General features: G+C 30.4%; 1 protein-coding gene and 1 non-coding gene across 2 annotated transcripts; one reads left to right on the forward strand and one right to left on the reverse strand.

The window, feature by feature from the left end:
• Window positions 1-921: 921 nt before the first annotated feature.
• On the forward strand, window positions 922-25,963 carry LOC129909198 (protein Mo25). The gene is made up of 6 exons (XM_055986228.1): window positions 922-1,184; window positions 23,524-23,640; window positions 24,525-24,836; window positions 25,197-25,361; window positions 25,433-25,537; window positions 25,600-25,963. Exons 1-6 carry the CDS (start codon window positions 1,056-1,058, stop codon window positions 25,780-25,782), a joined length of 1,011 nt encoding a protein of 336 aa, XP_055842203.1. The 5' UTR covers window positions 922-1,055; the 3' UTR covers window positions 25,783-25,963.
• Window positions 3,968-4,040, reverse strand: Trnar-acg (transfer RNA arginine (anticodon ACG)). Its single transcript has one exon. It is a non-coding gene; the product is annotated as a tRNA-Arg (tRNA).
• Window positions 25,964-26,910: the final 947 nt, after the last annotated feature.

Genomic DNA, 26,910 nt, shown 5'->3' on the forward strand with positions numbered 1-26,910 from the left:
TTGTTATAGAATTTCCAGTGAAATATAAAACAAAAAAAACCAACAAACACGATCTAAAAAAACAAAACCAATTAACGCACATTTATCTTGTTTTTACAAAATAAAATTTCAATTAAATTTCCCCCACATAGAGAGCACTCTATAGAATAGTGTGTGCGCAACGAAGACAAATTAATCATTTATAAAAAAGCAATTTTTATTTTTTTTTCTTGCAAACTTTTTTTTCAGTTTTGTTTTAGTTTATTCTTATTATTTTTTGTTTTTTCATTTTGCTTGCTTTTTTTTCATATAAAAAGTTTTGCCTTTTATTTTCTTCTTACGTGCCCAGTGCCAGCCACTTATACGTAAGCCCGTCGTCGTTGTCGGCACAGAGAAGAGAAGTGAGAACGTGCGGAGGTAAAGTCGAAATGAATTGAGTGACATCGCCGTCGTTGTCTGCATTTTTAAAAATTTGCTATTATTTTTTTTTTTTTTGTTGCAGTTTTGGCTATCAGAAGCTGACAAAACAAAAAAAGAAAACTTTTCTGATTTTATGTTGCAGTGTCAAAAATAAAGTGTTTTTTGTTGAAAAATTAAGGAAGAACGAAAGAAAACATTTTTATTAAACCATAAGTGTGCTTGAAGGTGTGTGAGCTTACCGCAAAAGTATCCAATCCATCTCTTTGCCGCACTTTGCTCTGTTCTGTCCTCATTGTCATCATCATCGTCGTCGTTTTGGTTTTCGTTATTTTTTGTTGTTGTTGTTGCTGTCGTAGTCGTCGCGTCACTACTTTGATATCTCTGCGAAAAGAAGAAAAATTCATTATCAATTCGTCGTGTCAAAAAATATTTTCGTTTTTTTTTGATTTTTTTTTCTTATTTCCCACAAAAAAAAAACAAAAAACCAAAAAATTTTTCAAATAATTTTGGTGCCTACGAAAGAAGTGCGTGTGTTTTTTTTTTTTGGTGTTCGATTGGAAAAAGAGTGTGTGTCTTTTTCTATCTACAAAAAATCTTCTGGGAAGTTTTTTGTTTAACTTAAGACGGAGGAAGTTCTAAGTGCGGCCAAAAAAATCATGCCACTCTTTGGTAAATCGCAAAAAAGTCCAGCTGAATTGGTAAAGGCTTTAAAAGAAGCTGTCAATTCACTGGAACGTGGTGACAAGAAGGCCGAAAAGGCACAAGAAGATGTCAGCAAAAATCTGGTAAGTTATAAAGGTACTTCTGTTATTTTTCTTTTAGATTATTTAGGAATGAATTGGCAAGGGTAATGTCGTCAATTGGAAGGTATTATATTTCTACTCTGAGTCTCCTCCCATAATTTTTGACTAACTCAGGCGAAGAATAGATGTGTTACGTATGATAGTAAAGAATGCGTCAAGTCTTCTGTGGTATGTGTTTTTGTTCCTAAGTTGTGCGTGTGATTCATAATATTAGGTATAGGCTTTTTGTTGTTGTTTTTTTTTTTTTTACAGTGTCTTGCCAATAGGTAGGTAATAGGGAAATGTTTATACCTACTTTTATCCACAATACATAATTGTTTTCTTATTAAGAATTAACACCAAAACCTTATAACATTAGATAGTACAGAAAAATTTCGATGCTATAACGATGGAATGTTTCAACTTACCCAAATTCAGCAAGAAAAGGATACAAATTGATATTATTTGGTGTTTCATAGTTTGTCAATAGGATCTAACTGATTCGAAAAAAGTCATTACAGACTAATGTCCCCAAAGGGAACATAAGAAGGATAAGATAGACTGAATAAAAAGTCCAAATCAAAGTCAGGAAAGTTTTAAATGTTTATTCCTCAAAATTCTTAATATTAGTACTTGAGATACAAAATTAGAAAACGAGAATATTTATAATATACGACATTTGAAATCAACTAAACATATTTTTTAAGCACAGTAATTTATAACAAGTATTCTTATTTACATAAATCTATTGTGTATTTCATACACATGGTCCAGTCTATATCTCCAACATATTTCTTTAAGCTAGTAAAGGACTTTATTTAATCTGTGCTTTCAACTCAAAAAATTCCTGCCGAGGAATCATATTGGACTATTCGGTGTGGAAATTGGTTTAGCAGTGCACGGAGCAACTCTCAATGCTGAGTGGAGTGGCCTTTAATAATCGTCAAATTAATCATTTGAATTGAATAAATCGATAACCAAAACCAATACACCAAGTACGCCTGAAACGACCCCTCGGGTTCTGATTTTTTTTTTTTAGAACATCTTAAGAAGCTTCATTGTTTGTTTGGAAAAAATAATTGTACAAAACGTGCAGAATGGCAAACATAATGTGACACAATGGTTAGGTGGGTCAATACAACTTCCAGAATGTAAGATCAAAGCTGAGTAATGCATTTTGGAAGTTTTGTTTATAGCTTCAATATCTTCAGCTTCAAAAACATCAGAAGCACATACATATTTCCACAACTGGAGCCTTTATCACTACCGCTAAAATCTACAAAAAAGATAATCCCGAAAAACTCACCATCACATATCCAACAAACGTTTTTGAACTAAAAATATCGGATTTCGTACGTTTACAACTCGGACACTTTTATAACTATTATGGATTCAAAAATGAAATAGGTTCTGGATTGGCTGCCGCCCGCCGTTTATAAAACAATTTCAATGTTATAGGTACGCAGAGCACATACCTACCACACTATTTCGTAATATTCTCAAGAGGAACACTAGGTAAAAGGTAGCCATCCGCAAAGCCATCTTGGAGCTTCGTACCCTATTTCTGTTTTCCGATATCTTGCTGACGCATGAACCCTACTATCTGTATGAAAGACTACAAATGGCCTATTCGAGTAGATCCCATCAACTCCCACATCTACGATACTCATCCGTAACATCGGAACGTCAGTTTTTTATAAATAGTGTTCGTCCATGGAATAATCTTCCACGCGATATCAGAAGAATCGAAGATGCGCGAAAAGTGAAGAAAGAAATTAAAAATTATCTATCATCTGAAAATGTTTGAACAGACAAGTAACCTACAAACAACTAATGTTTAATCTTTATTTAAAATTAACTTAGGCCCAATTTATTCACACTCCATTAAATTTAAAGTCTCCATTAAAAACGGGAAATTTTAAATTTTATATGTGATTTGACAGATTTTTTATTTTTAATGGGGACTTTAAATATAATGGAGACTGAATAAATTGGACCTTAATTTACTTTTGAAATTTTTTAACCATTTTGTATTATCCTTATATATTTGTAATAATAGCTTCTCACTAGCTTATAAGATATTATATCTTACAGTGTTAAGTAAACGAAATAAAATTAAAATTGAAGCAAATTGAAATTGAAGCTACGGAACTGGGAATTTCCACTAAAAAAACGTAATGATCTGTTTCAACAACTTCTCAACATCACCAAACATTGACATCAAGGGAAATGACAAAGCCTATAATGCAGCAAAATCGATATGGAAATTGTTTTGAAGTTATAATGCATCTTCTGATAAAAAGGACTATTTAAAAATGTACACTACTCGTTCCAAAAAATAAGGAGCAATTATTTGCACCACTACTCTACTATCAAGACAAAAGCGGTATCAATAATTTATCCAATATCTGTTCATTTTGGCTGTAGAAGATCTACAGCCAAAATGAACAGATATTTCCTACTTATTCGTTTAAATTTTGTTTAGTTGTTATAGTATATTAGAATTCGAGTTAATTTTTTTTTTAATTTGAAATCAGATATCTCTATACCAAAAACACATTATTCGTTTAAGAAGTCAAATTCTTACTTACTCTGTAATTAAATCTATTTTTTTTAATAACATAAATCATCTTTACTCGCCTACAAGTAATATATTCATAGTGAAAATCCTCTTCAAAATAAATCATTAAAATAATTCGAGAGCATCTTTTATGTGACTCATTAAATTAAAAAAAAAAAAAAAATAATAAATAAAGAATGAACATAATGAAAAATAAAAAAAATTGCGATCCTGCCAGGAGTCGAACCTGGAATCTTCTGATCCGTAGTCAGACGCGTTATCCATTGCGCCACAGGACCGGTGTTTGCTACGTTGACCAAATGCTACACAATTATGGTTTAAATATTTTCTTATTCAAACTGGTAGCAACTGAAGTACGTACAGAATGTCGATTAAGTGAGAGATATTCTTTTGTTAATTTTTTTCCCACGGCCTCATTACAAGAAAATCAAATCAAAGAGAAAACAAAAATTATAGCAAAAATAAAAAATAAATATGATTGCAAACGAATTTGAATGTAGATAGATAGTTATGAATCAATTAAATGAGAGCGGTTAGCAGAGCACGGGGATGCATTTCTTAACAAAAGAGTTTGACGAAGGAGTTTGTTTTTAATTAAATAAGAACAAATAGGTGTTTTTACTTAAAGATGTCATAGGTAGATGGTATGAACATAGATATCAAATAAAAATCAATTGCAAAAACAAATCAAGATTTGTATACAGGGTGTCCCACAGTCACCGCCCCAAACGAAAACCATGGATTCCTGAGGTCATTTTAAGTCGAAAACTTAAGAGGTAATTTTCTCGTTTTCGCCCCGTTTTCGAGTTACCACTGTTTTTATGATTTTTGCTCTCTAGTCCTTTAACTGGCCTTATCTTTGCCAAACTACGTTTTATTCGAAAGATTTTTTTTACAACCAATCAAGAATTTATTACAGTTTTAGTTTGTGTCAAAACTTTTTTTTCTCCGGACAACCGTTTCTCCAAAATTTTGCATCAAACACAATTTTCTTCGTTTTTTAAGTTGTTTTTTACACTTGCATATCATTTAAGTCAAAAAGACACGTTAATGAGTATTAATTTTTTTGTGCCTTAAATAAAAGCGCAGTTTATTTTCATAAAAAAAATAAGTTCTATTTCATAAAACAGGCTACTGAAAGTAATTAAAAAAAATAAACAAACTGAGTGAATAAAAAAAAATATTTTTTTAAATAAAAGAAATAATTTAAATGAATTAAAAACTTCTTCTGAGCTATTGTGGTTAAGAAAAGAACAAATAGATAAAGTTCAGAAAAAGTTTTTACTTCATTTAAATTAATTTTTTTATTTAAAAATTATTTTTTTTTTTAATTCACTCAGTTTGTTTATTTTCTTTAATTACTTTCAGTAGCCTTTTTTATGAAATAGAACTTATTTTTTTTATAAAAATAAACTGGGCTTTAATAAAAGGCACAAAAAATTAATACTCATTAACGTGTTTTTTGACTTAAATGATATACAAGTGTAAAAAACAACTTAAAAAACGAAGAAAATTGTGTTTGATGCAAAATTTTGGAGAAACGGTTGTCCGGAGAAAAAAAAGTTTTGACACAAACTAAAACTGTAATAAATTCTTGATTGGTTGTAAAAAAAATCTTTCGAATAAAACGTAGTTTGGCAAAGATAAGACCGGTTAAAGGACTAGAGAGCAAAAATCATAAAAACAGTGGTAACTCGAAAACGGGGCGAAAACGAGAAAATTACCTCTTAAGTTTTTCGACTTAAAATGATCTCAGGAATCCATGGTTTTCGTTTGGGGCGGTGACTGTGGGACACCCTGTATATTTTACCTATTCACTACAAAAAGTAATGATAACTAAAAATTATTGAAATAAAATACTACAAACATGTATAAACAAATAATGGTAGTGTTAAATAGGTCAGCTATATTATTTATTTTTTTTTTAATGGTTTTTGGATTTTAAAATAATAAATCTTAAATACCTACTTACATTATGTAGATACCTAGAGTCCTACACATAAATATTTTGTATTTTATTTTTTGCCAGGTGAAAAGACTATCAACTAGGTCATTCAATGAAAATTTTGCATGAGATGCGATAAAATTTAATTCAATGGATTAACCAATGTTTGATTCGAGTAGTTGGAAAAGAGTTGGATGTGTTTTTGTTTACAAATCGACATCCAGTTAAAATTGGAATATTTAAACGCCTTTTTAAGAAGTGGCTTTATTGGAAGTACATAATGTATATTAAATGTCAACATAAACACCCTTTGATATGTTATCTGCAATGACCTTTAGATAAATTTACGTTATAACATCATAAGAATGCAGGTAGTGTGCTTTAGACAAAAAAAAAATATTAAAAATTATTTGTAAGAAGAAAAAAAAATAAAAACTAAAACAAAAATAAATATTGGGCTGTCTTGGGATTTGAACCTCAGACCTCTGGTGCAAAAGAGAAAGGTCAAGGAAGCTAGTCTAAGAGTGCGCAATATTCACGAAAAAATAAAAACTGATTAATGCTAAGTATACAGTTCTTTTAGCAAAAAAAAAGAATGCATTTCTTATGGGACAGATTTTTTTAGATTTTTTCCGAAAAAAAAAAAATATTTTTCAACTCACCACAGCTGTAAACCAAAATCGAAAAAAAAATTTATACTCAGCACGATTTTTTTTCTCGCAAAACAATGTGCAGCCCATTGTTTTTGCGGAAAAAAGCTTTACAACTGTCATCTGTTCACCACAGATATTTTTTTTTTATCAAGAAATACAAATTTTTCTTCACCTATTATTTTTTTTTATCAAAAACAATTGTATACTAGGCTTAGGGCCAGTTTGTTCACAGTCGATTATCTTTTAATTAAGGATTATTCCATAGAAAAATCCTTGATTAAAAGATAATCAAGTGTGAACAAACCGGCATTTAAAGCTACAGATGAGATAAGTACTGACCATCTCTCTGATGCTTTAGTAATTAAATATAATAAGGGTCATGAAAAGGCGATAGGTGATGGGTATAAGTCAAGGAAAGACAACAACAAAAGAATGCCATAGTACATACATATATACTAATGAGAACGTATTAGCTTTGCTTATGGATTTCTGTCTCTTAACTCGACATAATATATACATAATATACATAAACAAAGAAGATCCGAAAAAATGATTCTATTCGGAAATGAAAATTTTATTACAATTACTCCGGACTTGAATGATAGTTTTAGCACATTTGACGTTTTTCTTTGACTTTTTATCTATTACTGAAATACTGTTTTAATGTTCTATTGTAGGTATATCAAAAAATAAAAAAAAAAAAATCATGTGTGCAATTCACACGCGGTAGAAGTAAAACCTTAAAAAATATTTTTTCTTGAAAAAAAAAACCGAAAATATCTACCTTTTCTTTGTTTTTTTTTTTTCTTTTTGTTTTATCACCTTTTAATCCATTTTTTAAGAGAACTTACAATAAATTTTATATCATCCGAAAGCTTATTGTTTCAGCTCGAAATATTTATATCGACCATGTCTATACAACATCTACGGTACAAAAAGAGCTAGAATTTTTTGAACCCAATCAGTTTTCTGAAAAAATGCAAAAAATTCATTCTTTTTTCTCTTCTAACACCATTAAATCCATTTTTTTAAAATAAAAACCTATAACAAATCTTACGTCATCAATTTTATTTCTTTCATCTTTTAAATGACGCTTCAATCATATTTCTATGATGCCTACAAAAAAAGTAAGAATGCTTTAAAGCAGAAACACAATCACGCTTTGCCGTCGATTTTGACAACTGCCAAAAGTTCAACCATACGAAATCTGTGTAACCTCCCACAATGACGCTTTTCTTACATACTTTTTTTTGACAAACGTAAGGAAACGTAAGAAAGCGAGCAAAAGTTCAACCAGACTAAACTTTTGCTCGCTTTCTGACATTTATCAGACATAGTTACAGTCACCAACATAATTATTGCGCCAAATGAAACTGAGATTACGGTACTTCCTACACTGGTGACTGGTCATCGGCAACAGATCTCCACAGGTGTTTTGATAAACTTTTCAAGTTTTTCAATTTAAGATTGTGTAACTTGCAGATCACGTACCGGTATGTGTGATATATTAAATGAAAGGTAATATTATCGGCATGCCTATTAACGTTAAATTTTTATGTGCTATAGATCAAAAGATATAAAGTGCTTAAAAAAAGATTATATTTTCACCTTTATCTCAGGATTTTGAATATGAAGTTGATTCAAATTTTGTCTAATTATAGTTTATTGTTTATTACCTATCTACAGTATAAATTTCATTCATCTATCTATTACAACAAAAAAGTTATAATCAATTGATTTTTCGTGTCGCTTTTTCGTTTCATCTTGTTTCAAATCACTACGATACTAAAGAAGTTTTCACTTAGAAAAAAACATACAAATTTAAAAAAAATTCTTTGAGTGTAGTTAGAACTGTGAACTCAAAATTTTTTGAACCAAATATGTCTAATTCATTTCTTCACCTTGTGTCCTTGTTTGTCCACCGAAAATTATCGTTTTTCCACCCTCCATTTAGGAGGTATTCAAGAAAAAATCTTGTACTGAAAAATTGAAATTCCCCTGAAATCCCCGAATCAATTTTAAACTGCTGTCATTTGTCCATCTCCAGTTCTTTACGTATAGCAAAAATAATCGTTTGTCTACCCTACGTTCAGAAGATATTCAAAAAACAAATTTTCAAAATTCCCAACAAAAGTTACGCATACACCACAGAAAATTTCAAAATCCTCAAAAAAATTGGGATGTAATTATAAAATGTGTTCCTGTCAACTTTTCATGATAGAGAAGTCTGACATACATGTTGAAAACGATGTACAGGAAAAATGTTTGTGTCCCTGCATGAAGTGTTTGTGATTGCATGAAAATCATCAGCATTCTTTTTTCATCATTTTCGGGTAGATGTGTTTTACAAAATATATATAAAACAAGTAGTATTTGTTGCCGTTCCAGCAAGTCAGTTCTATCTCGCGCTTACTTCCTTAAATAGAATACACATGTGTCAAAATAGAAAAGAAATGTGTCATGTAGGCCTTTTAAAAATGTAATTTAGTTTTGTGGTGGACGAAATCATTTCATAAAATGAAAAAAAGCAATGCAACAAATTACTTTATTTGAAATTTATTTGCATTAATCGCATTATTAGCCAAAAAATTGGATCTACACATGAAAGCAAGAATCATATCATAAAAAAGGTGTCCTCTGACAAGAAAGAAATGGATAAAACTCCGAATTGGTTAAACTATCTCTTTGTGGGACACGCCTAATAAGAAATTTCCGAATTTGTCAAAGTGGCAACCATTGACGATGTTCAAAAAAGTGTCCACCAATTTTTAATTGCGTTCAACAAAATCCTGACTCACACTTGAGTAAGAAAACAATATCAGAAACTTCAAAATTAGTCGTTAGACTAGGTCCATTGTTAACAATGTTATTACTTTGATGAAATTGACAGATACAAAGTTAAGAGGTGGGATTTGATCAATGGCTGCTTTTCCGTTCCTTTGGAGGTGGTTGTTCTGTTTGGGTTTATTTTTGGACAAAAATAGCCCTGTTCCTTTGGGAGGTGTGCAAAGTACTACTAGTAGTTTACTAGCGATTTTCAATGGAATGTACTTTCAACGAATTCAATACAAATCGTATCAACTCGGAAAGAAGAGCATGAGTAGATGATAGTACTAGATTAACCAAAACATCTACTTTTACATCTACCTGTCAAAATTTAAGGAATGGGGATGAAATCCTCTCAATGAATGAACAATTGTGTAAAAGTACCCAAACGCTTTTAGCACAAAATTTTCTGCTAATTCAACAACAACAAAAATTGAAAAAAAAAAAAAAATAAAGAAACGAAAAATATCAAAACATTTTGTATTATTTTTCAAACACTATTTTTTATTTATTTTTTCATAAATTATTTACAGATGGTATGACTCTATCTGCAAAACTCCCCACTTGAGAGCAGAAGTTTCATTACTAAATTTATCTGTTTCAATGTTTATGATCATCTTATTGTGCTCCTCCTGAAATTGTAGTAGTAGGTTAATGTTCACAGTTATTATACAGGGTGTCCCACAGTCACCGCCCCAAATGAAAACCATGGATTCCTGAGGTCATTTTAAGTCGAAAAACTTAAGAGGTAATTTTGTCGTTTTCGTCCCGTTTTTGAGTTACCACGGTTTTTATGATTTTTGTTCTCTTTTCCTTTAACTGGCCTTATCTTTGCCAAACTACGTTTGATTCGAAAGATTTTTTTTACAACCAATCAAGAATTCATTACAGTTTTTGTTTGTCTCAAAACTTTTTTTTCTGCGGACAACCGTTTCTCCACAATTTTGCATCAAACACAATTTTCTTCGTTTTTTAAGTTGTTTTTTACACTTCCATATCATTTAAGTCAAAAAAACACATTAATGAGTATTCATTTTGTGTGCTTTTTATTAAAGCCCAGTTTATTTTCAATCAAGAATTCATTACAGTTTTTGTTTGTCTCAAAACTTTTTTTTCTGCGGACAACCGTTTCTCCACAATTTTGCATCAAACACAATTTTTTCGTTTTTTAAGTTGTTTTTTACACTTTCATATCATTTAAGTCAAAAAAACACATTAATGAGTATTAATTTTGTGTGCTTTTTATTAAAGCCCAGTTTATTTTCATAAAAAAAATAAGTTTTATTTCATAAAAAAGGCTACTGAAAGTAATTTAAAAAAAATAAAAAAACTGAGTAAATTAAAAAAAAAAATTTTAAATAAAAAAATAATATTAATTAAAAACTTTTTCTGAGCTATTGTAGTTAAGAAAAGAACAAATAGATAAAGCTCAGAAAAAGTTTTAATTCATTTAAATTAATTTTTTGTTTAATAATAATTTTTTTTTCAATTCACTCAGTTTGTTTATTTTTACTTGCGATATAGGTACTATATATCAAGTTATGCATTCGTACAAAAAAAAAAAGTTGAGATAACATTTTTCCATGACATTACGATGGTAGACAATGCCAAAAAAGTGGGTCCCGGAAGTCCGTCTGTCTGTCTGTCTGTCAGTCTGTCAGTCTGTCAGTCTGTCAGTCTGTCAGTCTGTCAGTCTGTCAGTCTGTCAGTCTGTCTGTCTGTCTGTATAAGGAGCTACAGCCTAAACGGATCTACCGATTGATGTCAAACCTGGTATGCAGCGTTATTTGGCGACTCTCCAGAGGGGTTTTTGGAATTAATTTTTTTGGACCAAAAATAACGGTACTTGTCATATACCGATTTTAGTAAAATTGAAATATCTCGAAAACCTCTCCAACGATTTTGTTTAAAAAATTCAAGTGTTAGTTTAAAGTTTAGGTCTATCTTTTAATGAAAAATTTTTTTTTTGAAAATCATTATTAATGGTACCTGCCATAGAGCCGTTTTTTTCAAATCCGATTATCTCCAAAACTGCTTATTCGATTTCAACGAAACTTTTTGTGAAGAAGCATTTATATAATTTAAATATAAGCCAAAAATAAAATTTTGGAGAAAAAAATTTTTGGATTTTTAAAAAAATTAAAAAAAATTTTTTTTGAAAAATCAAATTTTCGAAAACGGTACATTTAATTCTTTTGAAATTTTGTTTTTAGATGTTGATTAGTGATTTCTACAAAATGGCATACCAATTTTATTTTTAAACTTTTTTTCCAAAAAATTATTTATAAAAAATTAGTTTTTTTAAAAAACTGCTCTAACGATTTTGAAATTTTTTTTTCTAAAAATGCATGTTAATATATCAATCAAAACTGCATACTTGTTTTGGAGGGCAATTTAATTTCAGATTTTATTTTATTTTTTTTAAAAAACGAATTTTATTTTTTTTTTCCAAATTTCTATATAAAAAGTCTTAAAAATTTAAACAACTTTAACTCTAAGAGCAAGTTCGTGCGACCCCAGTCGTGCATTTTATTTTTTAATACTTTCAGTAGCCTTTTTTATGAAATAAAACTTATTTTTTTTTATGAAAATAAACTGGGCTTTAAGGGGTTATATCTAGTTGTAAGTGCGAAAAAACGTTCTTTTTTGCGGATTTTTTGTGAAGAGGCATTTCATTATACAAACATAAAGAATACATGTACATATAGCAAATTTAATGTATAAAAATAATTCGCTGTGTATTTAGAAAAATATTGGGTTCCGTTATGTTTGTAGTAGATCTCCTAGACGACCTCCAAAAAAAGCTGTCTGGCGGTGAGCAAGATATCTCTGATACAAATAACCCAAAATTGAAAAATCCAAAATATTCATTTCCAAGATAGACAAATGCAGGTAATGAACGAAGGAATAGTCAAAATTTTGATTTTTGACAAAATGGCGGCTTGTCAAAGACAAAAATCGTTTTTTTTTTTCAGGAAAATTTACACTTTAAAATGGCATAAAAATCCAATTATTGCCAAAAACCTTTTTCCTTCGTTCATTACCTGACAAAAGTATCAAAGAAAATTCAGTAAAAATTTCAAGCCGATCGGTCCAGCCGTTCCGGAGTAATCGTGCTCACCGCCAGACACATTTTTTTTGGAGGTCGTCTAGGAGATCTACTACAAAAATAACGGAACCCAATATTTTTTTTTAAATACACAGCGAATTCTTTTTATACATTAAATTTGCTATAGGGATATGTATTCTTTAGGTTTATATAATTAAATGCCTCTTTACAAAAAATCCACAAAAAAGAAGGTTTTTTTTTGCACTTTCAACTAGATATAACCCCTTAATAAAAAGCACAAAAAATTAATACTCATTAATGTGTTTTTTGACTTAAATGATATAAAAGTGTAAAAAACAACTTAAAAAACGGTTGTCCGGAGAAAAAAAAGTTTTGACACAAACTAAAACTGTAATAAATTCTTGATTGGTTGTAAAAAAAATCTTTCGAATCAAACGTAGTTTGGCAAAGATAAGGCCAGTTAAAGGACAAGAGAACAAAAATCATAAAAACAGTGGTAACTCAAAAACGGGACGAAAACGACAAAATTACCTCTTAAGTTTTTCGACTTAAAATGACCTCAGGAATCCATGGTTTTCATTTGGGGCGGTGACTGTGGGACACCCTGTATTTATCAGAAAAAAATACTAGGTATATTACCATCGTAATGATCGCTATAAATTGTTTTCAGTGTTTCTGACATTCGTCAATTTCACATTTGACAGAACTCTTATACATATATCTGCCCCAAAAAATGTATTGTACTCAGAGATGGCAAAAATGCGATTTTTTTTGATTTTCTACATTTGTTACGTCCACTACATAAATGAGGTAGTAAACGTAGTTTAATGTAGTTAACGTAGTTAAATGTAACAGACGTAGCGCTAGACGTCAAAATGTAGTTTGAAATGCCAATTTTACCACCAAATTGTCAAAGTATTATTCAAATCGAAAAACATAGCTGTGATAGTGTGAATTTGAATAGAATATTTGAATAGAATATTTGAAACCAGGTAGACTTGGGATGGTTTCTGTGAAAAGGTTTTACTTTACTAAACCTAATTCTCAAGAAAATACAGCAGTTGCCGTCCACTATTTTTCACTTGTTAATATTTTTTTTTTAATATTTTTGAAATTTAATGTAAATTAAATTTCTTTCTCTCCTGAGAATCCTTTTTTCCATTGAAAAGTACAATTCTTTGAAGTTGGAAACAGAATGACCATTGTTCAATATATGACTAAGCCATCTCAATCTAATGTCAATATTTTCTCACTCTCTCTTTACGTAAACATTTAGCTTGGCTTGGCATTGTTTTTTTCATGATTTTCTTTTCAAACTTTTGACTGTGATAAACATGGAAATACTTCTTTTGGCATATTCACAAATAACTTTCCCCACCAAATGCTTAGAAAACTTATGAAGATCACAAACTCGCAACCTTTAATAATTAAATAGATGCAATATTTGCAAAAAAAAAAGCAACAACAAATAAGTGGCATCCATTACTTAAAAATAAAACTGAATCTGTCCATAACATACAGTTGTGTTCAAAATAATAGTAGTGCCTGCAACAAAATAACATTTGTTATATTTACGGTGCTTCTATGGTTAAAAATTTAATTTCTTTGATGTCAAAGTTTGTAACGGTCAATTACTAATAAATGTATCGTAATTTTAAAATGAAAAAGAAGGTGCCAAATAATTTTTCATTGATTTTTGGTTGTTCTTTCGAATTTGACCTGTTCAAAATAATAGTAGTTAAAGTTATTTTTTAAGAATTTAAAAGCGGTTTATAACTTAGAATATTTATTTTTGGTTTAAAAGTAAGTACTCATATAATTTGAATAATTTTTCAACAAAAAACGATTTGTTTCGGTTTTAATCTATTTAAAGTTCGAAGAGCAAAACACTGCAGTTCGGATAAAGGAAACTTATACGAAAGCTGCTTGAAGAAGGGAAAACCTACTTGGAAATTCAAGTTTATATTAGGATGCTCCCCTACAATGGTAGCCTATGCAATAAAGTCAACGAAAGACCCGAAACGCGCGGTAAAAAAAGAAAAAAGACCGCCGTAGATGACAGGCGTATTGTCCCGACGAGGAAAGTTGAGCCTTCTGCATCGTTGTTTCACATCCAGAAGGCTTTAAGCCTGGATTGCAGTGCAGTGCACATTCGGAGGCGAATGTTAGACACTAATTTGTACGCTTGAAACCCACGAAAAGTTCCGCTCTTAACAAAGAAATATGTTAAAATACTAAAATTTTCGACCCTCCATGTTTAACTGTTTTCGTCGTATACTTTGGAACATAATCCGTATTGGGTGGACGTCGGACGTATTGTGGAGATCCAGTACCACCAAAAGGGACAAATATACTGTCATCAGTAAACAATATGTTACGCCATTACTTTGCTGGCCAGTTTATGTGGTCTTTTACAAACTGGATACGCTTTTTAACATGTTTCGCTGAACTTTTCGTGGACTTCAAGCGTACAAATTAGTGTCTAACATTCGCCTCCGAATGTTCACTGCACTGCAATCTAGGCTTAAAGCCTTCTGGATGTGAAACAACGATGCAGAAGGCTCAACTTTCCTCGTCTGGACAATACGCCTGTCATCTACGGCGGTCTTTTTTTTTTTTCTACCGCGCGTTTCGGGTCTTTTGTTGACTTTATTGCATAGGCTACCATTGTAGGGGAGCATCCTAATATAAACTTGAATTTCCAAGTAGGTTTTCCCTTCTTCAAGCAGCTTTCGTATAAGTTTCCTTTATCCGAACTGCAGTGTTTTGCTCTTCGAACTTTAAATAGATTAAAACCGAAACAAATCGTTTTTTGTTGAAAAATTATTCAAATTATATGAGTACTTACTTTTAAACCAAAAATAAATATTCTAAGTTATAAACCGCTTTTAAATTCTTAAAAAATAACTTTAACTACTATTATTTTGAACAGGTCAAATTCGAAAGAACAACCAAAAATCAATGAAAAATTATTTGGCACCTTCTTTTTCATTTTCAAATTACGATACATTTATTAGTAATTGACCGTTACAAACTTTGACATCAAAGAAATTAAATTTTTAACCATAGAAGCACCGTAAATATAAAAAATGTTATTTTGTTGCAGGCACTACTATTATTTTGAACACAGCTGTATAATGATCAAAATTTTATATTTGTAGCGCAATTTTTTATTTTACGTAAATATACCTACTGGACAATAAGTGAAGACATGTTTCATATATTTACTAAACTTATTACTGTTGATCAAGACTTAAATAAACTCAAAGGCTGTGCTTTATTATTAAGTTTAATTTGCAAAGTGTTTTTAACAACCCAATCGGTCGTTTCGCTACTACAGACCGTTATATATCCTCATCTATTCAAAACAAAGCTGTTGTTGATATTTTCATGGCATATTCATAAGTCATATACGAGTAGAGGTACATCGCGCAAACTTTATCAATGGCAGAGTTCAGTCATATAGATTCGCTAGAATCAAATTCTTTTCTTCCTTCTAAAACTAGCACACAAAAAAAGTATATTTCGTTCAAATAGATACGATACTATTACGTTGTGATGTTTTCTTTAAGGCAATCATTTACAATAAACACCAGTGTACCTACATATGTATATATTTATATTTGCTACAGTTATTTACATACAAACATATGATGTACCATACGCAATTTGCAATTTGTTTGTTTAACAGCCCATGAATTTGCTGCTGAAACTTTCAGAGGTCTCCTAAACTTTAATTCGATTTTTTGTTTCATTCTTTACTATAAGTATTTTGTGTACAAAAATGTAGTACCTATGATACATTTGATTCACATATCCATCTACTTAAAGAGATGGGTGACATGACATGACTGTCAGTCGGTTTATCACGACAAATTTTCATTAATCCAATTTGTGATCCAACCTCGCCTGTTCAAGCGCTGTGTAGATATATTTTTATTTTATAATCTAAACCGCTAGTGCTAATCAAGTGAATGGCAGAGTGCAGTAAAAAACTGTCTTTTATTCAGGCACGTAGTTGTAAAGGTTAAACGATCAACTTATATTGTAATCAGTTTATCTAAAATTAAAAATTAATGAATTGAGAGAAATATTAAACCCAGTATACATTAAAAGTGTTAGCTTAAGCAAAAATATACTTATAGAAAAATAAAGAATTTGAATAGGTTTAATTTAAATAAATTTGGCAGCACTTAATCTGCATTTCAAATTTTTCATTAGAAGTTAATGTTAACGAAAGTTAAAGCCAGAACTATAATTGTCGGATCGTCGGATGAAAACGGAGGGGAACAGCGCTCGCAACCGCACTCGACGGATGAAAACTTGTCAAAAATACAAATAAAACAACAACAATTGACAGTAGCTTCCGACTCCATCCGCCAATAATGGTTCTGGCTTAACAGTTATAGCCAGTCCCATTCGCCCACTCGTGCATCCTATGTTGACATAAGCCCTTGCGAACCTATTAGGTATAAGTTCTGTTTGGGTACTACCTAAAACTTAAATATTTCTGCTTTTTTCAACATTTTTAACCCAACTCCTTGTTGGTACTTTGGAATTGTGTAGTTTTGTACATTATTTTTGACAAAAGTACCAAACAGACCTACATTTGGACCTTAAGAATTCTTTGGGAATTGGGATGTTTTTGGGAACTTATGTTTTGCATCAGATGTGCTGTGACAACAACACGAAGTTATACAAATAGCATATTTTTTTTTTGTTGTTGTTGAGTATGCTTATTGGTAATAGGTAAAGTTGAAATGCGCTGCTGGTGATCCAAATTTGAACCAAACTTCGAAAAAATCACAAATGATTTTCTGATCTAAACGAAGGTAGTGCATTTAGTAGTAGAACGAAAACAAGTAATAAACGCATGTATATTTGTATTTGATTTGATCATAGTCATCATATTTGATAAACTAAGTTTTTTATGTATCTTCATTCCTACACTCAAAATATACATCTTTAGTTGGTGGAACTAGATTATCGTTTACATCTTCTACCTGCAAAAGAGCTTAGCTATTGTATTTATTTATATATCATATTTAGGTCATTACATTAGGTTAGTCCCTGCACCTGAAACTGTATGTTCAAGCAAACTTTGCATCAATGAATGTATCATATTAGAAGTCAGTTAATCTGTAAATAGCATGTTTGACAAAACGTTACTTGTAAATAGAAAATTTAACACGTCTATCTAAACACGATTGTAGAGATCAACTATTTAGTAAGAAAAGTAACACATTTGGTATTATTACATAAAAACGATAAACTGGTACCACATTGGCTGCGTTCCTATGGAGATTTTAGTTTACTCATTTGTAGAAATCTAGTACTATCAACCACACATTCTATCTTCTCGAGCAATAGCTCATGTTGCAGTATTAGATCTACTTATCATCCACACATGAGTAGTCTATTGTCGTTTTCCAAAATTATGGGAGTGAATCACTCCTTTTTCGTGCAATTTTGGAATTTGTTCACGAAGAATTTGACAAGTGGAGTGATTTGACGTTTGCTTTGAATGTGTTTGTAATACGAAATAATGAATAAAATAATAACACAATTTTTTAAATTCACTTTTGGTGATTTTTTACAATACTTGAATTTTTTTTTGTAAATAAATATAATTTCCTTCACAAAAAAAAAGTTAAAACAACCACCCAACAATTTGACAAGCAGTCCATGAAGCCAAATGTAGAAGTATTGGTAATCACTCCGTCACTCCTTCAAAATTTTGGGAGTGAAGAATTCACTCCAAAAATTCACTCCTTTTTCAATTTTGGAATTTGAAATCACTCCTTTTGGAGTGATTATATAGCTAGGAGTGTCACTCCTTCAATTTTGGAAAACGACATATTTCTACCACCTCTTAAAGAACGCGGCTATTGCCATTTTATTGGAGCAGAAGAAGATAGCCATTTATCGTTAGCTGCGCACGGTGGGCAGGGAGCATCGATAGGTTGCACAAAAATGTCGACAAAAACTGCAAGTTGGGTTGTATTTGATGATGATTATACGTGCAAAATCCGTTGGAATTGAAATCCTAGCTGCTACTTTTCAAAAGTTATTCATATTTTTGCATTTCTAATCGGGACAATTTGGAATAAAAATCAAAAGTTCTTAGGCGACAAGAATTGATAAAGGTATTTTGTAGAAGAGTTTAATACAATAATTTTTTACTATGAGAGGGGGGGGTCCATCTCCCCCGTTTAGTCGGGAGGGGCAATTTTCTAAAATATCACGTTAAATACAAAAAAAAATTATTAAAAAACAACGGCAACACTTACAGTTATAAAGCGATTATTTTTCAAAAGCCAGAATTGTACACTTGATTCTTATTTTTAAATCAAATCATTGCAATTAATTGTTCTCGAAATAATCAACTTCAAAGTCAAAATGTGGGAAAAAAAGTTTACAAAAAACACATTAAATACTATTTTAACCAAGACTGTAAATTTAAATATGAAATAAATCAATGAAATACACTGCCTCAATCAATTTCTTATCAAATACTGAAAACCATATGCTTCTATGCCTTATAATATCTGAGAAAATTGAAAATAAGAAAATTACACTTTTATCAGATTTTCATTTTCTTAACTATTTTCGCTTATATTCTGAAGAATTCTGAAGAAAATTTGCCTTCACCCAAACTCGCACCCATCCCAAATCCTATAAAAGTGTGCCCAAGCAGGAAGTTGCAAGAGGGCATACTGCTTGCAAGCATTATTTTTATGTAAACACGAAAACAGCTAAAAAATACAAAAGTAGTTTTTCATAAAAAGTAGTTTTTTAATTTTCAATTTTCTCAAAAACTAGAAGGCATAGAAGCATATTATTTTCAGAATTTGATTATAAATTAATTGAGGCAGTTTATTTCATTGATTTATTTCATATTTAAATTTACAGTCTTGGTTAAAATAGTATTTTATGTGTTTTTTTTTTTACTTTTTTTCCCAAATTTCGAATTTGAAGTTGATTATTTCGAGAACAATTAATTGCAATGATTTGATTTAAAAATAAGAATCAAGTGTACAATTCTAGCTTTTGAAAAATGTATCATTCATAACTGTAAGTGTTGCCGTTGTTTCTTAATAATTTTTTTTTGTATTTAACGTGATATTTTAGAAAATTGCCCCTCCCGACTAAACGGAGGTAGATGGACCCCCCTCTCATAGTAAAAAATTATTGTATTAAACTCCTCTACAAAATACCGTTATCAATTCTTGTCGTCTAAGAACTTTTGATTTTTATTCCAAATTGTCCCGATTAGAAATACAAAAATATGAATAACTTTTGAAAAGGAGCAGCTAGGACTTCAATTCCAACGGATTTTGCACGTATAATCATCAACAAATACAACCCAACTTGCAGTTTTTGTCGACATTTTTGTGCAACCTAACCTATCGATGCTTCCTGCCTACCGTGTGCGTTTAGAATTACTTTCATTCCCTTGAATAAAAATAATTAAATAGCCCGTTTCTTTTGAAGGTGGTAGTTTACTTATGAGTAGATAATCTACTACATTTACTACTAGAACTACTCATGCTCTTCTGGCCCAAGTAGATGTGAATTGCATTGATTCCGTTGAAAGTGCGTAGCGTAGGGCGTTTCATTCAAAATCGCTAGTAAACTAAATACAAATAGTTCTTTACCACCTCCTAAAGGAACAAGGCCAGTGGTACCAATTTACTTCAATTGAAGTAGATCTACTTCTTTTTTTCAAAAAAAAAATTAAATCTACTTCCTACTTCGCACCATCACGAAAATAACGAATTCTACTTCATTTTAAAATCTCTGTTACAATCTACTTCAAATTATCAAAATATAAGCCAATTCTACTTCTTTTTGCAGAAAACCAAATATTTGACTAAAAATTGTTATAAAATAATGTATTGAAATAATATTTATACCGAAAATATAGAGTTTGAAGGAATTCAATTTTTTGGTTTTAGTTGTTTTTACTAATTAAATTATTTAACTTAAATAAATTTAAGAAAATAATTTTTTTTTAAGATGGATTTTTATTAAAAAATGATATTTTGAAATCTACTTCGATTTTTCTCAATCTACTTCCATTTTTTCTTCAAATCTACTTCGACTTTTTTTCTGCAAGTGGTAACGCTGAACAAGGCTATTGAAAATAACCTGTAAAATAGTGCTATCTGTCGCATGCTTAGCGATTATATTGCCTTGTCATGGGCTCCATCTTTAACAAATTCAATTACATCACTGAATGCAGTTTTTCAGCCCCCTCTATTAAACAAAATTCTAACTACGGCTCTGCTTGTCATTACGGTGGGGTGCAGAACTACTACGGTGTATATATACTTAAACCTTGAGAGGAGAATTTTCTTGCCTACTTGCATCATGTATGCACGTCTGCCGCATGATAAAGTTATTTCGTTACCTTGACATTGGAAGAACTGTTTGTTATTTTTTTTACTTTATTTTTCAAATACGTTTGTATATATAATTGCTGGCCCGAGTTTTCTTACTTCGTTATGGGATATGAACATCAGGAATATTGGTTTGTAGGGACTTTTTTTTATATATTTTATATTATTTTTTATTGATTTTACCAAATATGTAGTATATACTCGTATGTAGGTAAGAGTACATAAATGTCATGCAGGCGCAAATTATTTCGCTTCAAATGTTTCTATTGTTTTGATCTATTTTCGGACATTTCTTTTTTTTTTCAATATCAGTTGCGGTTATTGATGAGATGATGAAAGTAAAGGTTAGCCTTCCATGACCGTTACTTTAGATTTTTTTAAATATAGAATATCTTTTGAAAGCAACCCTTTAAGAGACTAATAAAGGGTTGCGGCGATTGTGTAAGGATAATGTGTTTGTGAGTACAATAGACCATTAAAGAATGATATGTGAAATAAAGCATGCTGCTTGGGTCACTTTTGAAATTCACAGTGTTGGAATTTATTTTACCGCTTTTGTTAAAAATAAAGTTCATAAATAATAGCAACAAGTTAAACTGCTTGATAGATTTCATCATAAAAAAAAATTTATTAAGACCAATATCTGAATGCTGAAGAAGCAGTTTAGTCTACTTGATTCAGCCGCGATTTTTCAATCATCACTTAGACTATCAGAAGAATAAATGTCAATATAAAAAAAAAACTTTTATTCGTAGGAACAAGCCTTAACTGGGGTTTATCTGGCTATTGAAAAATTGGCCCTAAAACAATAAAAAGCTTTCAAAACTTTTTTAAAACTTAAAAGTGTTTAATTCAAAATTATGACTGAAACAGTTGTGTTGTTTTCCTGAAGAATATTTCCTAAACCGTTTTCAATTGTGTTGTTCTTGATAAGTTAAAATCACAACAGAAAATGTATTTATTTACTTTGTTTACATCGATAGCCCTGTTCCATTGGAGGTTTAGGCTTAATCCTGGGAATAAAAGATTTTTTTACATTGACATTCATTCTTCTGATATAGTCTAACTGACGATTGAAAAAATCACGGCTTAGTCATTTTTGCATAATAATCATTAGATTGTAATTCTTTGGAACTTCTCTCAAAATCGAAAATAGTAAAAATGTTCTGTTTTTCTGTGAATGGTTCAACGATAGTTCTACTTCCATTGGAGGTGATAGTTTTCTCATGAGCAAATGATTAGTAGATCTAGTACTACAATTCACACATGATATTCTGTACGATTTGATTTCATAGAATGTGTGTACTAGATTCCTACTCAGGAGTAGACTACCTACAAAGGAAAGCGTCTGATATTTCCTAATCTTAGGCGCGTTCGTTTGGAAGAGGTAAATTTCTCATTAGCCACGATCCATTGTAGGTGGTAGTTCACGCATGAGTAGATCTAGTACTACAATCAGTAGTTCTACTTCTAGTACTTCTGATCGAGATTACATACCAGTAAACTGCCACCTCCAATAGAGCAGGGATATTAGTAAATTATCTAGTACATTAATTACTAGATTTAAATATGCTTTGCTGCCTTAGGAGATGGAAATTGCTTTTTGAGGTCTGAAAATAATGAGACATTAAGTATTTATTATTATTATTATTTATTAAAACTTTAAAATGAAAGTACAGCATTTTATATTTAAATAGCCTTTAGCTGCCAAGGCTTGAGGCTGAAGATACAAAATAAATAAATTGATATAAATTTCTATATTTATTACTGATTGATTCACCCCCACATCAATTTAATAATAATTATAGAATCACCGTTATATGTATGTACGTTAGTGCTAACTGCTTTATTTGACATAAAACAAAATACTATTTTAATATACATAAATATAATAATAATTGCCCTCTCTTAATCTATTTGACTGCAGCAAGAATCCAAACTTGACACTGTCCCGCAGTTTATTTTCAGCGATACACATGGTTCCCAACTTAACTGCTTTGTTATGTGTTGAGACATAGTGACAAGTTTAAATAAGAAACTATATTCCTTTTATTGTTTCCAATATACCTTTGCACTTTTCTTGAGAGTTTGCCAAAAATATGCATTCAATGGATTTATGAGACATTGTCCTCGTCTGCTGCGTCCTGAACTAGAGTTATCACAAAACACACACACACACAAGCACATACATATTGCGCTTGTTGAGATTCGAAATATTTTAATTTTAAGGAAATTTTGTTCTTCCTTTTTTGTTTGTACTTAAATAAAATCCAATTCAAAGTTTTAGATTTATGAAGATGCACAAAACACTTTGTGCATTTTCTTGCTATTATATTTTTTGTTTGTATTGAAGAGGGTATATCAATGAAATGGATTTTGTATTTATTGATAGTGAAAATTTATGTTCCATAGATTCAAGGTGCGGTGTACATCATTGCAGGTTGAATAGTGGGTATGTTGGTTATTTATTAGTATATAGCTGTTGGATGATATGTATAATGGTAGGTTAAAAAAGTCTTATGGAGTACTGATTAAAGCATAGCTTTTGAAGGACTTTATACTCAGTTTTATGAAGTAGGTAGACGCCATCCGATGTAAAAAAAAAAAGGCAGAATCGCTGAGCTAAGGGACTCAGAAAAAATTCCAAACTCTTAGCGAAAAACAAATAAAAAAAAAAAAGTAAATTTAGGCTTAAGTCTTAAGAGAAGCAAGTAATCTCAGAAAAACAAGAAATAAGGGAAATATCTTTCTTATAAATTTAAATTAGTTAGGAACCTTATTTAATTCGTTTTGCTTACAAAAAAGAAAAAATATATAATATTTAGTGAAAACTATTTAAATTAATAAATTTAAATTTTTTTCCAGGTGTTAATAAAAAACATGTTATATGGTACGTCAGACGCGGAACCACAGACGGAGTATGTCGTAGCGCAACTATCACAAGAACTATATAATAGTAATCTACTACTGTTACTAATACAGGTAAGTCAACATTTGCTTTTATAAAATATAATACAAATATAAGATTTTAGTTTTTCATTACTATTTTGAGTGATGTTAATACAGGAAATAAGTTCTTAATGGACTTACATATGTCCCACCTTGAGGAAAAATAACTTCACAATTCCATTATGCAGTTATATAACTCATATAAAAGTCTTCAAAAAAATATAATGCTTTAATATAAAAGCAATGAAGCTCTGTCATTGAATTCAATTTTACCACATTTTCGATATATTTTTCCCAAAAATGTTGCCATTTTTTCATAGTATAAGTGCTGTAATTTTTTTTTTAATATGACAAGACCCCATATAAGAATAAACCTGCTCAATTTTTGTCAATTTAATGACAAGAGCATTTGACAGTCGAGTGACGAAACTACTTCCAAGTTGTCACTCGTGTAATGAAGCATTTCACTATAGAATGATCATGCCAAAATATGTCACTGTCCATTTATAAGCCAAAATTTAATGACTTTTTCTGTCATATTTTACACGATAATGAAATGAGATAATTTTTACTATACGTGCACTGTGGCGTATACGTGTTCTATTTTGTTATTATTTGTTTGTACATAATAGCTGTGTTTTATTTTCCTCGTGATCCAGATCAGATCATTGTTTTTATTAGCTTTACAACAAAAGTAGGATTTTGTTTTGTTATTGTTTCGCAAATAAATTCATGATCTGAGTAAAATAAAACACAGCTAATGTTATGGAAATGAATTAAAAAAAAAGAAATTAAAAACGAGAAATACCATGAACTGTAAAATTTCATTAACAAAATCAGTTTTTACAAAAAAATAAAAATAAAATGCTTGCTTATTCAAATTAAAAATTTTCCTTAATATCTATCTTATTCTACAGAACCTAAATCGGATCGATTTCGAAGGTAAAAAGGATGTAGCTCAGGTATTTAATAATGTCCTGCGACGTCAAATTGGCACACGATCACCAACAGTTGAATACATTTGCACGAAACCGGAAATTCTATTCACACTCATGGCTGGCTATGAGCACCAAGAAATTGCCCTAAATTGTGGAACAATGCTCAGGGAATGCGCTCGTTATGAGGCACTTGCCAAAATCATGTTGCACTCAGATGAGTTTTTCAATTTCTTTCGTTATGTAGAAGTATCAACGTTCGATATAGCGTCAGATGCTTTTTCAACATTTAAGGTAAGTTTGTTGAAAAAAAAAAAAAAAATAAAAATTTTTAAAAATTGTTTTTTAAACTAAATCATTTTTTTTTTTAATAATAATATAATAGTTGTTTTAATTTTGTCAGAATTTATATAAATCATATTTTTGGAAAATATTGTCTCCCATTTGAATGCCTCTTTCTAGCTTTCATCGAATTTACCAACTTTGAAGAAATCGACACTTATTTATTTTTAAACATACATTTTTTCTAAATGCTTACGCTCTTACAAATACTATAATGCATTTATTTTAATAATGCATCTAATTTAAATTTTTGACCTATTTCACTTATAGAAAAAACAATTAGTAAATGTATTTAAATTGTTTTGTCCACAGGAACTGCTTACACGTCACAAAATTTTGTGCGCTGAATTCCTTGAAGCGAACTACGACAAGGTCTTTACACATTACCAACGATTATTAAATTCAGAAAACTATGTTACGAGGAGGCAGAGCCTGAAACTGCTAGGAGAATTGTTGCTAGACAGACATAACTTCACTGTAAGTCTAAATGTTATTCATCAACTAAAAAATGCAATAAATTCTTTAATTTTTTTTTTATTTTTATTTAGGTAATGACAAAATATATATCCAATCCGGATAATCTGAAACTTATGATGAATATGCTGAAAGAAAAATCAAGAAATATTCAATTTGAAGCCTTCCATGTGTTTAAAGTAAGAATATTACCTATTTCTAACTTAAATTGTTTTAATTTAATATTTATTTTTGTCCTTAGGTATTTGTTGCAAATCCAAACAAACCCAAACCTATATTGGATATTCTTTTGCGGAACCAGGCAAAACTTGTTGATTTCCTTACGAAATTCCATACAGACCGATCGGAAGATGAACAATTCAACGACGAGAAAGCGTATCTAATTAAGCAAATAAAAGAGCTTAAACCACTTCCTGAACCTTAGTGATATATTCATATTATATAATTATTATATTATTATTATACTTAAATTAAAGAAAAGAAAAACAAAAAAACAATAACAAACGCAAAACCACAACAACAAAAAACATTTAAAAAAAACAATAAATTCTGATGATGACTTCATGATTTTGAAAAAAATCATTTAAAAAAGGCTAAACAAAAAGTGTTAAACAACAGTTGTTTCTATGTTAATTTAGGAGGAGAGTGATGACTTTTAAAGATGATTTTCTACAATTTTAGGTAAGCTGATTTCTGGTAAAACTGTATTAGTTAAACAATCTTACATATGGGGTACAAAAATTACGTTTACAAATTAAGAATGGACCCGTTTTCTAGGTATGATTTTGAAAAGTTAACTTACAGTGAACTCTCTAACAATAATTCCAATAACTTGAACAAATTCGAATTCTATAACTTGATCAGACTTATTTTAAGACCCGATACCTTGAACTTTTCCCTTAAATAATTGAAAAAAATTATATAAGTAGCTAAACCGATAGTTACAAGCGCCACAAATCAGATGTACTAGAGTGGTCTTTTCAGGTCTCATTCCATTCAATATTATAAAATACTTTAAAATAATGTGTCCTATTGCCAGATTTCGTAAACTTAAATTTTCTAGCTTGTTCAACAGCCTTCTCATCGTCTCTCTTGTATTATTAAAGATTTTAAATACAATACAAAAAAGTACGTATACGCCACAGTGCATGGGAACAATAGCCCCGTTCCATTGGAGGTGGTAGTTTACTCATGAGTAGATCTAGTTCTAGAATTAACACATGATCTTCTACTCGAGAAGATAGGAATGTGTAGTTGTTGTACTAGATTTCTATTTACGAGTAAACTACCACCTCCAATGGAACAGGGTTAATGTGAATTACAACTTCGTTCTAGATGCCGACATAGGGTGTTTTCATAAACGTCGGAAATCTGCGTTAGTCCAACGTCTTTCTGCTTTGCTGCATTAATGAACAAACCAATTCTGCAGAATGTTTGCAGGCCTGCGTTGGTACAATTTTCAGCAGTCACTGAGTGTTCATAAACGTCAGAAAAAAAAATATAAAAAATTACCACAGAACGAGTTTTGTTTAATAAGCAAAAAAAAATATTG

Source organism: Episyrphus balteatus, chromosome 2 (genome assembly GCF_945859705.1).
Source record: "Episyrphus balteatus chromosome 2, idEpiBalt1.1, whole genome shotgun sequence".
Lineage (NCBI taxonomy): Eukaryota > Metazoa > Arthropoda > Insecta > Diptera > Syrphidae > Episyrphus > Episyrphus balteatus.